The sequence below is a fragment of the Populus alba genome, chromosome 1, assembly GCF_005239225.2.
Source record: "Populus alba chromosome 1, ASM523922v2, whole genome shotgun sequence".
Taxonomy (NCBI): domain Eukaryota; kingdom Viridiplantae; phylum Streptophyta; class Magnoliopsida; order Malpighiales; family Salicaceae; genus Populus; species Populus alba.
Window position 1 is genome coordinate 2612566 of NC_133284.1, and position 15580 is coordinate 2628145.

The window sequence follows — 15580 nt, forward strand, 5'->3', positions numbered from 1 at the left end:
AATTATTCATACATCAACCTCAATGTTTATTCTAGTCCAGTAATTAGCAGCTCATGGCCATAACTTGGGAGTGTAGATGTCACCACTTTCATGGAATGGTGAAGCCTGCAATAAATCACGGAAAAATAGTTAGCAATTGCAGTGCATTCATAATGAAGATCCCAACTAAGATAAATAAACATCACTATTAATCAAGTAAAAATCTTGACCATGGAATAAAATTATTAAACACCATCAAGATATGATTTAAAATCCAAGTTACAAGATGAACAGCTAGCCCAAGTTGATATGAGTCAATAAAAAATAATGTTATTTTAATATTCTTTAAAATAATATCATTTAAAATATATTTTTAAAAAAAATCAAACAAAATTTTGAAACTGAATCATTGATCGGATTGCTCGTCAGAAATACAATCCAAACAGAATTTAAAAACAATGAAATTTATTCCAAATGAGTTTTTTCTGAAAATATAACGAAAACAAGAGCAACTTACTTCCACATTTGGTGCCATGCGCGAGTGGAATGCCACAATATTGAGCAACATGGGCAACTTTTGCCATATCAATGACAGCTTCAATGTCATTAGTGACTTGCTTGCACACACAAGGCACATCGAGAGTCTTGATTGTGCTGCAGCAGTCGGGAGATGGGTCTGTCTGTGGCCCTCGTATCTGAACAAACTTGGAACATTGTGTTATTAAACCTTGGAAGTCACCATGGCATTCTTGGCCAAGGGCTACATTGTTGCCCGGAATCAGAATTCCGATCACCGCGAGGATGGCTAGGATCGTAAAGTGGACATTCGAGATAGCCATATTCTGATCTTCTCCCTCTCCGGTCTTGGTTGCTGTTTGAGTGTGAGCAGGGTGGTGAGCATGGCTTGTTTATATAGGGTTTATTTGAGGGTGGGTGTGTTTTATGCATGCTCGAGGTTGGTTCATAATTTGGCAGATAATATGCTTTTGCTGTTGAAATGCCTAACATGTGAAACACTTCAAGATTCAAACACTCGAGGGATTCAAGGGACAAGTGAGGATTTTGCTTGCTTTGTTTTAGCTAGCTAGTTGTTGAGGTGGACGATATGGTGTGAGTCTAGGGTTTATAATTATTTATTTATTTTTTTATATTAAAGGTAAAGAGTATTCTCATATCAGCTTTAATATAACAAAATTATTTCTTTCTTTCTTTCTGGTTCAATCTCACTTTTCGAACCAAGTTTAAGTTTATGTTGTGTTTTTTTTTTTTTTTTTTTAATTTTCTCCTCATTCTTTTATTTTTTTTTCCTTTTTTGTTTTAGTTGTTTTTATTTTCAATTTAATATTTTAATTGAAAAAATTTAGTTATACTCTAATTTACTTTTTATTTTGATTTTTACTCTTATTATTTTTTATTATTTCAAATCTTTTTAATTTGTTTAGTTAATTTTTTTTCCCGTTATATATGTTCTTCAACTTTTATATGTTGACTATGCTCAATTTTTTTATTTTTTTTTATCTAATTTCATGCTTTCATTGTTATTTTATTTTTAAGGTATTGTGATCTTTTTCTTTTTTAAATCTGTCTATTTAATATCATTGTTTTTTTTTTTTATCGTCTAGTTAAAATAAAATCAATTTATTAAGAAAATCAAGCCAGGAAACCAAGAAAAATCAAGGAGAGGAATTTGCAGAATAATGTAGATTGATTTGTTTGTTATTTGTTTCCTTGCTTGTGAACAAATCAAGATTAATTATAGAAATTAGAATAGGATTTTAATTTGTTGTTCTTCAAGAACGAGTGAAAAAGAATATAATATTGGGAACTTTTTTTTATAAAAAAAACTCTGGATATTGAATCAATTACATGGATGATAAGTGATAAGCTCTTAAGTCGATAATTCCGTCTAAGAACATCTACAAATCCCCTTCATAAGAAATAAAAGTCACAGCTACTGCAAATATTTTATAAACATATAACAGTTGGTTGGAGAAGAAAAGCTTTTATTATAATGAAGAGATTGAAGTATACAAACATGAGTGTGGACATACAGATTTACATCTATCTATTTTTATCCTTTGGTGATGCGGAAGCTGTCTTCAACTTGTCTAGTATTTGAATTCACGAACTGCGAAAACAATGAATGATATGACTTAGATTGGCTTCGATACTAACTTTGTTCATGAAGTTGGGTATACTGACCTCTAAGTTTATGTCCTCCATTGTTGCATGCCCTCTAAGATACCCGAATTCAGAAATCCTTTCCAAACTCCAGCTCCCGGGCTGTCCACATAAACATATAGTTATTAAAGTTGGCTTGATGGACCAATCTGATAACTCGGCAATCCAAGCCAAGTTTTATTTTGAATTGTTTTGAGGTTAATTTAGTTAGACGATCTGGTTGCTTTGGCCAAGCTCGAGTGAGATTCGGCAGGGTCAACATCAAGGATTTTTTTTAATTTTTGTTGAAAGCGACATTGTTTACCCAAGCCTTGGGTCGGTTCAGACCGATAACCATGGTTATTTGCGGTTAATAAGGTAAGCATCTATTCAGAGTGTGTTTGGCAGTATGATAACAGTTGTTTTTCAAATAACTTTTCGTGTCAAAATACATGTCAATGATATTTTTTTATTTTTTAAAAATTATTTTTAACATCAGCACATCAAAACGATCTAAAACATAAAAATCATATTAAATTTTAGTAAAAAAAAAAAATTAATTTTTTAGGAACAAGGTTTCAATCGTGTTCCCAAACGGTTTTTCAATTTAAAGTTGATGTGGATTAAATGATCACGGATCAACTTACTTGTGAGAAATTGTCCAGACTGAAGCCAGCCATACCAATAACTGCTTGCATTGGGGCACTGAAATTGGTGTGGTCGTATGTGTCGAAACCATTTCGATCTTTAGAAGGCATGGCCAGGCAATTGCTTTCATGAACAGAACATGTTCTCTCGTAATTGTGAACATGGCCGAAGAGAACCATATCAACCTGGTTCATGCCAACAGGGTTACTTATTCAGAGAGCAACAAGGAAATAACCCTAATTTATATTCAACCTGTGAATCAAGCTAACCTTATACTGCACCAGCAATGGTTCTACAGCCTTTGTAAATTTGTCGTCGGTGCTAAATCCACCAGCTGAGGAATACATTGGTCTGTGTCTGCATTTGATTTGTAAAGGTCTTTCAAATTAAATCGATTGTCTCAAATCTATCAGAAAATGAAAACATGGCTCTATAACCTTCAGGAAAGTAACATATATGATGCTAAATTCAGCTTACCCAGCAAAAATTAGCCAAGGAGTTTTCGATCGATCAACCGAAGACATGTCCTGATCCATCCATTTATACTGCAAGAGTCCACTATGTCACTCACAAAAACACAAAAGAAAATTGAAGATCATGCAAGGTTAGTTCTGGCTAGACCTGCTCAGAATTTTCAGTCCAGTCATGCTCGGTTGAGATGACTGTGAAGTGAACAGGTCCTTGTTCTATAGAGTACCATGGTTTATCCTTTGCTGAGGTTGGCATTGGAAAATAGGTCTCATAAGCAACTCCACATTCTCCTCCCGAATCCGGAGTTTTGTACACAGATCCAGAATTTATGTAATCTCTGAATACATTTGTGCAGTGATTAATCCCTATAAACATAATTCTGATACTGCAAAAAGAGGGTTCAAATATTCAGGTGAAAGAGTAACCTCTCGTGGTTTCCGATTGCGGTCATGTAAGACACTCGAGAAGCCAGAGGACTTATAAGGTGAAGAAAAAAATCCCATTCAACTAAAAATCCTGTTGCATAACTTATATCTCCAATGTGGAAAATGGAGTCTACATTTCCGGATTCTGCCTCGTCTGTCATGGCTTTGATCACCGAGAGAGATCCTGGCTACATGATCATAATTTATGAATATCGGTCAGTACATTAATACCAACTTCGATAACCATCTTGATAAGCTTAAATTACTGAAGTAATAACCATTTTTCTACCTGAATGTAGTGTTCGACAGAGGGATCCAGAGGAGCCTTCCCCATATCACCAAATGCAAGAAATCTTAGTTCTGCAGAACCGCCAGCAGGTGGAGTTCGAAACTGGATTTTATCACTCCAGCCAATTGAATCACTGTATGAGAAGAATAAAGGTCAATTCCTTACTGGGAGTTTTTTTTTTTTTTTTTTTGACATTTTCAATAGTTGGGTACCTTCCATATCTGTAGGAGAATGCGGTTGAAGGTCTTAGTCCTGTCATGACTGCTGAATGAATGAATCCAGGGTCATGCCACCCAAAGTCCTTGGCAGGACTCGGAAGAGCCGAAGCTGTAAATTTCATCCATTCATCAGAAGATTCAAAATCATAACACAAATCGTTTATAAACCAAAACATACCAAAAAAAAAAAAAAAAGAATGAAGAACTCACTGCACATATCATCTTGTGAAAATGTTGTAATTGTTGATGTCATTGTTTTTCCATCTCCATACTGTACTTCTTGAGGTTCTTCGCTCCCACTAACCCATGTTAATCTCATCTGTGACACAAGGGAAGAAGCTTCGCAGTTAATTCATGTAAAAAAACATTTGTTCATGGTACATGGCGTCAAAGAATCATCTCAACTCAAGTTTAAGTAAATAAAAATGATAAAGTTATGATTTAATATCAGAACCATTTCAATCTAAAACCAACCGTGAGATGATAAAGTTGCAAGAATGACTCTATCGCATGACAGCGAAAGTAATTAATGCAGGTGGCTCCTCGAGCGAGGACAAGATCAGTGCAATTCTGACTATTGAGTTGAGGCCTAGTACCTTGGCAACATTAACAAGTATTACAGCCTTTAACGTACCGACGTTGCTGTGGAATCTGTGCTTGAAACATGTCCATGTAATGGCTGGTTTGGATTGGAAAACTTCATGGGGGCAGACCTTGTAAGAATGCAAGGTGTTTTAAAACCTCCAGCGAAGAACACGAATTCAATATCAGTCCTGATGTTGATGACATGAAATGATATTGTACCACTGCAAGTTGCCACTTCACAAACAGTATTGTTGTATTTCTTGCATTCCTGCTTTTTGCACTTCAGATAGCTTGGATCATTGCTCAAGTATTGTGCCTGCAATTTCGATGAATCAAAAATCTTAATTATACAATAATTAAGATGCTGACATCCTTCTCTTAATGTTGCGCAAAACTCATTTGTTTTGGATTGAAAAAATAATTATGACAGGTCAAAGCTTTAAATTCGGTTCCCTTAATGTTCAATGTAAAAATACATAGCAGCAAAATATACAGGTCAAAGGTTTGAGAAATTTTAGTGGTGGTATTTGAAGCTCTAGTATTTTCAATTTGAAGGTCAACGTCGTGACGAAAGGGAATTATGGAAAGAAAAATATAGGGTTTGCATATTGCAGTCTTAGTGGAAAACATACAAGACATGTACTCCTAGAAAATGAATACTGTATATAATATATAATTTGCCTACTCATAAGGACTTCTTGTTCGATGCTCAACTCATAGAAAAATCTGTCGAAGATCGAGCACATACAAGTTTTGTAGAGTTTTTCAAGGAAAACAATTTTTGAACTCAGTTTTATTGGTAAATTAACTCGAAAACTTCAAATCCAAAACCTAACTCAAATTAAGTTTTTAGGTAGTGTTTGGGGCTGCGTTTCTACCTGTGTTTTGTAAAATTTTGAATTTTTTTTTTTGCTAAAATTGAGTGTGGTTTGTATTTTTTGGATCATTTTGATGTGTTGATGTCAAAAATAATTTTTAAAAAATAAAAAAACATCATTGTCATGTATTTTGGTACGAAAAGCTATTTGAAAAGCAACCGCTACCACACTGTCAAACAAGCTTTTAATTGAATCAAAATAAAAATTTTAACATTATCAAAAACAGATTGAGGAATATTAATAAAAAATGTTTACCTACTAACTTAATAACCTAGCTAGATTTCTTTTATAGAATATCCGTGTAGTCGAATCCAACAACTATAATTAAAACCTTGTGCTCACAATTGTGAACGCAGGTATGCATGCGTCAAAGTATAAAACACAGGCCGGAATAATTAGCTAGGGGAATATTTATTGAATGATACCAAAAATCATTTAATTTGGTTAGGCAACACTACCGTATTGGCCAAGTCACTGTCCCATGAGCTGGTCTACTCTATTGCGTGGTGATTTTAAGTTTCTTGACGTGACATCATCGATCGTTTTTGCTTTCAGTTTAGGATCATACGTACTACATATTTTTCTATTATAATAATAATATATATTTTAAAAATAATATAAATGCCACATATTTTAGTCGATCGAACCTCAATACACGCACACACACATATTTCATCTAAGTTATATGGATAATACTCGATTAATCTTCAAATAATTCCCTCGTAATTGACTTTCATATTCATTGGTGAAGTGAATAAAATATTTATAGTTTTATGTTTTTATATGATTGAGAATTAGTTCATAAACTAATTAAATTAATTAATAAATCAGATTCAACCAATAATTTTTCCAAATTTAAGATAAAGTGACAAGTAAAATGATATTGCATGCACCACTAGTAAAATATATATATATATATATATATATATATATATATATATATATTAATTAATGGCTGGTTCTTCATGAAGCATCTCATTCTGCAACTTGTATACCTCCATAAATTCAACAGAGATGGACGTTAATTCATATTTAATTAAACTGATAAATCCAATCACATCAGTACTATATAAATTGATTAAAAAACAAGTTATTCATAATTAAAAAAAAGGGTTTTAAGCCGATTATTGAATCAAAACATGGCATAAATATTACCTTCACAGGATAATGACAGAGTAGAGGGAGTTTACTGATATCACCAGTCTGCACGTATTGAATTTTGTTCAAAGGACAACTTTTGACACTGCAAATGAATATTTAGAGCCAAGTAAACATCCATACCATCACACAGATACATACATGCAAGCTTGAGAATATAATAATATTGTATACTGCAAGATCTTACTTGGAATCAGAGGGTGATATCATGGCAACCCAGTCACCATCCGAAGGATGAAAAACTCCACTGACGGTGACATTGACATACTCATCGTCTGATAAAGGGCTGTTTTCTGAGCTAACATTGATCTGGAGGTGAGGGTTGGGGTCGGGACACTGAATTAAGTTTCTTCTATTTACCACTCGAAAACTCGATATTGCTGTATGGTTCTGGTGCTCAACAGTTGATCCAATGATCGACGGAGGCAGCAAGTATGAGGAAGAAAAGGGAATGAAGGCTAGCAAAACGAGGAAAGAACTTAGAACCGAAGAAGAAGAAGAAGAAGATGTTGAGGGTTTCATGGTGGTGAAGGCTTGGGGTTGATTTCCAGGGAAAGAAATCCAGGTTGTGTGCCCTCTGCTGTCATACCTGGTGTGCCATTTGTAGCGCTGGGATCTTGATATTGGTAATTAGAACGATGGGAGTAATTGTGAGAATTTATGGAGAGAAACAAATGGGGATGTTGACATGAACAGGAATATTACGTGGGAGATTTTTTGTTCCTTTACGAAATGTTGTTGGTTATATTGATGGCAAACGTGAGAAACGATGAGAGAGCTTTCTAATCTCTGTAGACTTGGCTAAGGTCGCTGTAATGGATGGCAGCTTCGTATAAATCATACATTAACTTTCCTTCTCACCGTGATGTATGGAGATTATTTTAGATTTTTCTTTTTCTTTTTCCTTTCATAGCTTCAAATTTAATTTGTTATGATATTTCTTAGAATTAATTAATCACACATTAAGGGTCCTGCACTATAATACCAGCAGATATATTTAGAGAAATTCAATAACTTCCCTAAAGTTTAATATACTTATCTTAAGTTATTTTTATCTTTTTATAATAATCAAGATATTACTGATTTAGCCAGTTTATTATTAAGGCTATAATAAACTAAAATTTAAAATATTAAGAAATTTATAAAATTATCAAAAAACCATCTTAATCCAAAAATATGATTTATATTCATTTTTAACAAAAACAAACTCCTAAATCAAGAAAACTTTACTTTAATAATAAAATATAGTTGTGATCTTATAAGTTGGTGCGTGTATGTATGTGTATATATCCCTTTGTGAACACAATCTTGAGCAAGCATGGAACACCATCAGGAGTCAAAATATAACGTACGCACCATGCCCAGCTACATTGGAGTAAATGTCAAAAGAATTGCCAAAAAAAAAAAAAAACTGGTCATTCTCTACAATAACGTTGAAGGCATAACTTTCTAGATTCTCTCTTTGCTTCTGTTGCGAAGATATGACAAATTTTATGTTGATTTTTTATTAGTTATTTTTTATATCTATTTTTTAAAAATAAACATAAAAAAAACTCCTAAAAATAACAAATATATTTACTTAAGATTTCTCTCTTCTAAGTTGCATCTTCTTTTTTCTTTTGAAAGAAAATTCAAGAAATAACTAATAAAATACCATTAATTACTCTCGAAATAACATAAAATTTCTCTAGACATTACCTAAAACATGAAAAATATGTTTTTTTTTTTAAGGAAAAGGAGTGTTTTTCTATCTTATTTTTGTTAACAAGAGACAATAGCAAAAAATGTAATGATACTAGAAAACGCAGATACCATGCCTCGTGGTAGCCAATTTATGCCCATTTGGCATTGTGATTCAACCTGTTTTTTAAAAAATTTCAAAAAAAAAAATTTGCTTGCTAAAATTAAGTACAATTTGTACTTTCTAAATCGTTTTGATGTGCTGATATCAAAAATAATTTTTAAAAAATAAAAAAACATTATTGGCATGCTTTTCGGTACGAAAAACTATTTGAAAAGTAACAGCTACCACACTCTCAAACATCCTCAAACACATTGAAGGATGATGGTAATTTTGAGAGCATAAATGCAAAATCCTAGTCAAGAGGACAAATGGGAAGAACTCAAAAGTCAAAAATTTGGTATTTCAAAAAGGAAATTTTGAGATTTGAGCATGGGCTTGCAAGTGCTATACTGATCCATGAATATATTAGATATTCTTGTTTGATGGTCTTCTTTAATCTTGGACCTGAGCCTCTTGGACTGATAGATTAACAGTGCAATATATAGCTCGAAGATCAGTTCATCGAAGATCCATCAATTCATTCGAAGGCCTCATATCTTACACAGAAAATGGAGTCTTCTGCCCTTACAGCCCCAGGGATCCATAATATTTTTCCTCCAGGCCCAACTTTTATCACTTGTACATGATTCGAAACTAGAAACAACCCATCAAAAATTGAAAGGGCTAAACAAGTTATTTTTTTATTATTATTTTGACTCGATGAGTTACATCGACAAGTCACCGAATTGACCTACTAGCCCAAACAAGTTTTGTAATTGTGGTTAGTTAGTCGTATTGCATAGTTTTTTTATTTGTAATTCTAACTTTGGTATCGAATTTTATTATTATTATTTAGATTCTCATTAGCAATAGCAAGCTAATAAATAACAAGGTAAAGAGCAAGTTGATAATTGGTTAAGAGTAAAACCTTGTCTTATATTTCACAATTTCCAATCCGTGACTAAGCTCCCAAACAAGACTTAAAACATTAGACCATCTCAATTGAAGACAAAGAGGTTGTCCTCTTCGTTAAGCCTTTCTCCTTTGTCAAATGTTCCTTTTCTCATACTCCGCCAACGTTTTTTCTTGGCTAAATTAAGAGAATCTGTCCAAATTAAGATGGAAAATAAGAAGTAGCCAAACTCCTTCATCACATCACGATTGATCGTGGGTCCTCCATTTCTTGACTCGAGTCTATTACCTCTGATGCAGTCTCCGAGGTTTAGCTGAATTCTAGGCAACTTTTCTTACACAAGCCCCTGCCTGCCATGCCCGGCCACTAAGGTACAAAATGGCAATTAAATGCATTCCCTTGAAAACACCCCCACTGAACATTGTTATGACCGATGACCCGTTCAAGACAAGAAGCTACCTTCCATGAGAGAAAGAATCGATTTATTTAGAGTTGTTTTATATGTTACGTTCGAGTCCTTCGTTGTTTATATATGATTATGTTTATATATGATTATTGGAAGTGTATATGATTATTAGTTTTAGGGTCTATAAAATTAATTTTGATATATGTAAGTTAATTCAGATATTTTTATTAATAATAATAAAAAATCAATTTCTTTTGTAGATCTCTCAAGCTCGTCTAAGCAAGAAATACCAAGAGAATACTAGTGTGTCTACGCGTAAAATCAAAACCCCTCCATTGAAGATAATAACTAGACCTTGAAATTGCACACCACGCTAGCGCCTAACGTGAATCTTGATTTCAATTTTGTATTTAGTGAGTGTTTTTTTATTGATTTTTGACCCTTTGCCAACCTAATTTGATATTAACGTGATGGATATGAGCAAACCTGGTCAACTGATGATTCGATTTCCTGTGTGCAAATATGACAAATTTAAGAAGACTTGTCAAATTTGTGCTCTCACTTTTTCTAGTCAAGAACTTCCCCATCTTGTCAAGCATTAATTCTCTTTAACTTGAGTTATCAATCAAAAATGTCTCCAGGTTCAAGAGTTTAGCATATACTTCTTCCTTTTCCTCAAATCCAATAGCATTTTGCTGTAATGCAACGTTTATTGAAAACAAGATACTTTTTTTTATTATTATTAATTTTTTTTATTATTATTAATTTGATTGTTTGGATTAACTTATACATATGTTGATTTATCACATAAGTTCTGAAATTAATAATTATATATGTTTGTAGTGATCATCATATTATCAACCACAGAGCTTGAACTTAAAATCACAAAGGGAGCAAATACTTTGATCCAAAACTCTTACCACTAGATTACCTACTAGATGAGTTTGAAAACAAGATGCTTTATATTATAAGATATTACATGGTCTTAATTCTTTATCTATTAGTTAGTGTTTGTTTTTCGTTAAAATCTATTTTTTAAAATAGTTTTTCATTTTAAAAAAAAAACTAATATGTTTTTAAGTATTTTGGATGATTTTAATATGTTTATGTTGAAAAAAATAAAAATATTATTTCAATATATTTTTAATTGAAAAATACCTTAGATCATAATAACATCGTAATAATAAACATATATATCAAATATGATAAAGCAATAATTAAAAAAATAAAACTAAAAAAGAAACTCTCGAGTAAACATGAATTAATGTGTTGTAAATTAAATTAACTTTCTTTGTAACTTAAACTACAAAATTATTCACTAATGGGAACATCCTTCAATCAAGGAGTGATTGTTATTGTCATTGGTATGATTATCACCATTAAATAGAATAAAATCACAACAATAAAGTGAGAAAAGAAGAAAACAATTCACCATTAGGTAAGTGGGTGTCATGTTAAATGTTGTTGTAACTCCCACTTAAATATATATTCAACTTATCGAAGTACAATGATGTGTTATACCACTAGCCTCACAATTACATGGCCTATGATGATTTGGTTTAATGTGATATATATATATATATATATATATATATATATATATATATATATATATATATATATATATATATATATATATAACATTTAGAAGAAACTACAAATCAATCCCCGACCTATATAGTTTTTAACAAGCTAATTTTAAATCTTTAAAATGTTGTAAATTTCTAATTTTCTCTTGAGCTCTCGTCGTGGATTTTGTTTTAGTATATTTATTAAATATTGAATTGAAAGAGAAAAATAAGACAATAAAATTGTATATCATCCACTTTTTTTTTTTTATTGTTAGATATTTAAACTTACAAATAACATAAATCGGATGGTGCACTAACTTTTTTTTTTACTTTTGGGATTTTAGACCCAACTTAATAGCAAGAAAAAACTTTGGACTTCTAAGTACTTTGTGAATGTTCATCGTATGATAAAAAAATCTTCTCTACAATTTTATTTAAAATTTGGACACTTAAAAATCATGCATCTATATCTTAAAATTCAAAATTTGACAAATTTGACACTAGGATTAATATCCATATCCAACCCCTACATTCAAGCTCGAAAACACATAGGTTTAAGGGAAAAATTAGCAAAGATTTTGAAGAATGAGAACTCATTTGTGAACAATCAAATAGATTTGGGACCGAATTGTAGTTATCTCAAGCATTCATTTTTGAACGAGGAATGGGACTAGATATTCCAAGAACTCCTACCAAAGGCTCCTCACATAAAGTTAAAAGCTTCTATCAACTTTTTGGTTTTTCCACAGGCAACTCTCTGTCTCTTAGTCTAATGGTGTAATGCCCTTTGAAAAGTAACAAATGGTGGTTTTGTTGGCACTCGCTATGGCTTGCTTTGCAATTGCCACTATCACCCACTAAGCAACAAGCAAGGGTGTTGTTTTGCTTTGTTGGGGCATCCTTGTATAGTTCTTGCGTTTGAGCATAAAACACAAGTTTTTGGCCAGCTCTTATTCCCATCCACTTCACAAGATGACAAGAATATTTCTAGAGAGGGACAGAAGCAGACAACACAAAGTTTAGAGAGAGAGATAATTTAAGGGACTCTGTTTTTCAAGAAATTCCATTATTCCTTGTGATCCCCCCAATGGACAACAAAACAAGTAGTGACAAAAACAACCACTTGTTTTGTCTCAAAAGCAGACGTGGAAAGTCCTCTAAAAGTAGAGAGCTTTAATTACCAATTCAAAGCTCATTTTGTAAGCAAAAGCTTAGGCCAGAAAGAAAACCTTTGTAGAGTAGAGCAGAACAGAGCAGAGAGCTCTTGATTCTCTTTGATGGATTAGGATAATTGAGGGACCAACCTTGAAACTTTCTTTAGTGATTTTGGTGAGTTTTTGGTGAATTTCAAAACCCAGTTGTGGATTTTGATTCACTGCTGCTTTTGAACAGTTATTGACAGGAGGAAACCAGTGAACTCTCCCTGGTAATTCCGTCTCTGCTTCATGTTTTAACGTTATTGCACTAAATTTGAAGGTTTTTTATTTTTATTTGTCTGTGTAACAAAACGTAAACCGGTTTAGCTTGCTTTAATTTTTAGTAGAAAGAGCTTGCTTTTGTGTATGTTTTCAATGTTTAGTTTGGTTTCTTGCTCTGTTTTGGTTAAAGAAGAATTGTGTGGGGAAAAAATGGAAATGGACTGTTTGAATCTTTGGTGTGATTGTTGAGAAAGATTCTTACTGGAGGGTTCTTTACGTTTTACTTTTAAGAGTTGAATGATCTTTGTCAGGCAATTCCTTGTTTCTGTTTGGTCTCTGAGAAAATGTTGGAGTTCAATTTTCTCAATTCCTAGACTAAGAAAAACTTCTCTGAGTTTAGCTTTACAAAGCTATTTGGCTAGTTCTGCTAACTTTTCTCTGCTTCTTAGTAACAAGTAGTGTTAATTTTCTTCAGATTTCTTGTCATGGATCTTTTCCCCCCCTATAAATTCAATCATCTAATGCCTTGGAACTTTGGAAGCAGAGTGCTAGAGTCTTCCCTTATATTTAGCATTTGTGTATTTTGGTATTCTAGCATTCTTTGATTAGTCTTTTGGAAGATGTAAGAAAGCAAAAACTGAATTTTGAGATTAAAATCTTTTAACTTAGATTAATCCAACAATCTTACCAGGATCATGGAAGTTGTTGTCATTTAATAACCCGAGCTACGTGAAAGAAAAGATCATATCTTATGTTCTTGTTTTTCCGATTTTTGCAGTGGTTCCTTTGGGATAATCTTTACATAGAAATAAGTTACGTGGTTTATGCATCAAGTTTGGACTTATTCTGGACTATTTTTCATGTCATATTTTGTTGTCCAGGGTAGTGAGTTTGGGCCTGTTAGTTAATGGCAGGAATGGCCCAAGAAGAAGGATCATCATCTGTAACTTCATCACCTCTTCAGTTCTTTCCGTGGATACCACTATCACCAGGGACGGGATCACCATACCCTTGGCTTAGGGAGCTGAAATCTGAAGACAGAGGTTTGTGTCTGATCCATCTTCTGCTTGCTTGCGCGAACCATGTAGCAGCTGGTAGTATTGAGAACGCAAATATTGGCCTTGAGCAAATCTCCCATCTTGCCTCTCCTGATGGTGATACAATGCAGCGGATTGCTGCGTACTTCACCGCAGGACTTGCTGATCGCATTCTTAAAGGATGGCCGGGTTTGCACAAAGCTCTCAATCCAAAACAAGCATCTTTGATATCTGAAGAAATTCTTGTTCAAAGATTATTCTTTGAGCTCTTTCCCTTCTTAAAGCTTTCATATGTGATCACAAATCAGGCCATTATAGAAGCAATGGAAGGGGAGAAGATGGTTCATATCATAGATCTAAATTCATTTGAACCTGCTCAGTGGATAAATCTTCTTCAAACATTAAGTGCACGGCCTGAAGGCCCTCCTCATTTGAGAATAACAGGTATTCATGAGCAGAAGGAGGTGTTGGAGCAAATGGCTCTTCGATTGACAGAAGAAGCTGAAAAGCTGGACATCCCATTTCAGTTCAATCCTATTGTGAGCAAACTAGAGAATCTTGACCTTGAAAATTTGCGTGTTAAGACTGGAGAAGCTCTTGCTGTCAGTTCTGTACTCCAGCTGCATACTCTATTGGCAATGGATGATGAGATGCATAGAAGGAACTCTCCATCAGGATATAAGAATCCAAACTCTAACCATTTTCAGAGAGTACAGATTAATCAAAACCGACGCACTCTCGGTGATTGGCTTGAGAGAGATGTGGTTAATGCCTATAGCTCAAGTCCTGACACAGCATTATCCCCACTATCTCTTGCTGCTTCACCAAAGATGGGCAGCTTTCTAAATGCACTTAGGAGTCTCTCACCAAAATTGATGGTGATAACTGAGCAAGAATCAAATCATAATGGGTTTAATTTAATGGAGAGGGTCACAGAAGCATTGAATTTTTATGCTGCGCTATTTGATTGTTTGGAGTCTACTGTATCAAGAGTATCATTAGAGCGGCATAAGGTTGAGAAGATGCTATTTGGGGAGGAAATTAAGAACATCATTGCTTGTGAGGGAACTGATAGAAAGGAGAGGCATGAGAAGTTGGAAAAGTGGATTCTAAGGCTTGAGTTGACTGGATTCGGGATCATTCCTCTGAGCTACCATGGTAGGCTGCAGGCAAACAGGTTTTTGCAGAGTTATGGCTACGACGGATATAAAATCAAAGAAGAAAACGGATGTTTAGTTATTTGCTGGCAGGATAGACCGCTTTTCTCTGTGTCAGCTTGGAGATTCAGGAGGTAAGACTGAGAGATTATCAAACATATGGGGAGTGTGCTTTCGTTTTTTTTGTTACTGTTATATGTATAAAGGGTGATAACTCTTAACGTGCAGTTGCATAGTGTTCTACTGCAAGTTTCAAACATTTCCTCCATTTATTTAACATTTTTGTAAATATTTCCTTATTTACTTTCTGATAGAGATTGGATGATATCTATTCCACTCACCTAAATCTAGAACTTAGTTTGGTTTCGAGAAAGAATCATCAACACTGTAAAATCAAACTTCCCTGCAAATTTCTTGTGTCAGAACTGAAAAGAAAAGCTCAGATTTCTTGCAAATGGAAGTCTTGCAAACGATGCTGTACAAT

The 15580-nt window shown here is 33.5% G+C and overlaps 3 protein-coding genes across 3 annotated transcripts; 1 reads left to right on the top strand and 2 right to left on the bottom strand.

Annotated features, from left to right (window-relative positions):
* Positions 1-88: 88 nt before the first annotated feature.
* LOC118061208 (uncharacterized) lies at positions 89-818 on the bottom strand. The gene is made up of 2 exons (XM_035074602.2): positions 497-818; positions 89-105 (listed from the first exon to the last, which is right to left on the bottom strand). The coding sequence occupies exons 1-2, from the start codon at positions 816-818 to the stop codon at positions 89-91; spliced, it is 339 nt and encodes a 112-aa protein (XP_034930493.1).
* Positions 819-1965: 1147 nt separating this feature from the next.
* On the bottom strand, positions 1966-7612 carry LOC118061209 (probable inactive purple acid phosphatase 27). The gene is made up of 13 exons (XM_035074603.2): positions 6999-7612; positions 6809-6896; positions 4825-5091; positions 4401-4509; positions 4185-4299; positions 3973-4105; positions 3684-3871; positions 3409-3595; positions 3265-3332; positions 3057-3144; positions 2787-2972; positions 2182-2262; positions 1966-2107 (listed from the first exon to the last, which is right to left on the bottom strand). The coding sequence occupies exons 1-13, from the start codon at positions 7331-7333 to the stop codon at positions 2051-2053; spliced, it is 1902 nt and encodes a 633-aa protein (XP_034930494.1). The 5' UTR covers positions 7334-7612; the 3' UTR covers positions 1966-2050.
* Positions 7613-12580: 4968 nt separating this feature from the next.
* On the top strand, positions 12581-15421 carry LOC118061210 (scarecrow-like protein 3). Its single transcript, XM_035074604.2, has 2 exons — positions 12581-12910; positions 13784-15421. The coding sequence occupies exon 2, from the start codon at positions 13810-13812 to the stop codon at positions 15232-15234; it is 1425 nt and encodes a 474-aa protein (XP_034930495.1). The 5' UTR covers positions 12581-12910; positions 13784-13809; the 3' UTR covers positions 15235-15421.
* The last annotated feature ends 159 nt before the right edge of the window (positions 15422-15580 follow it).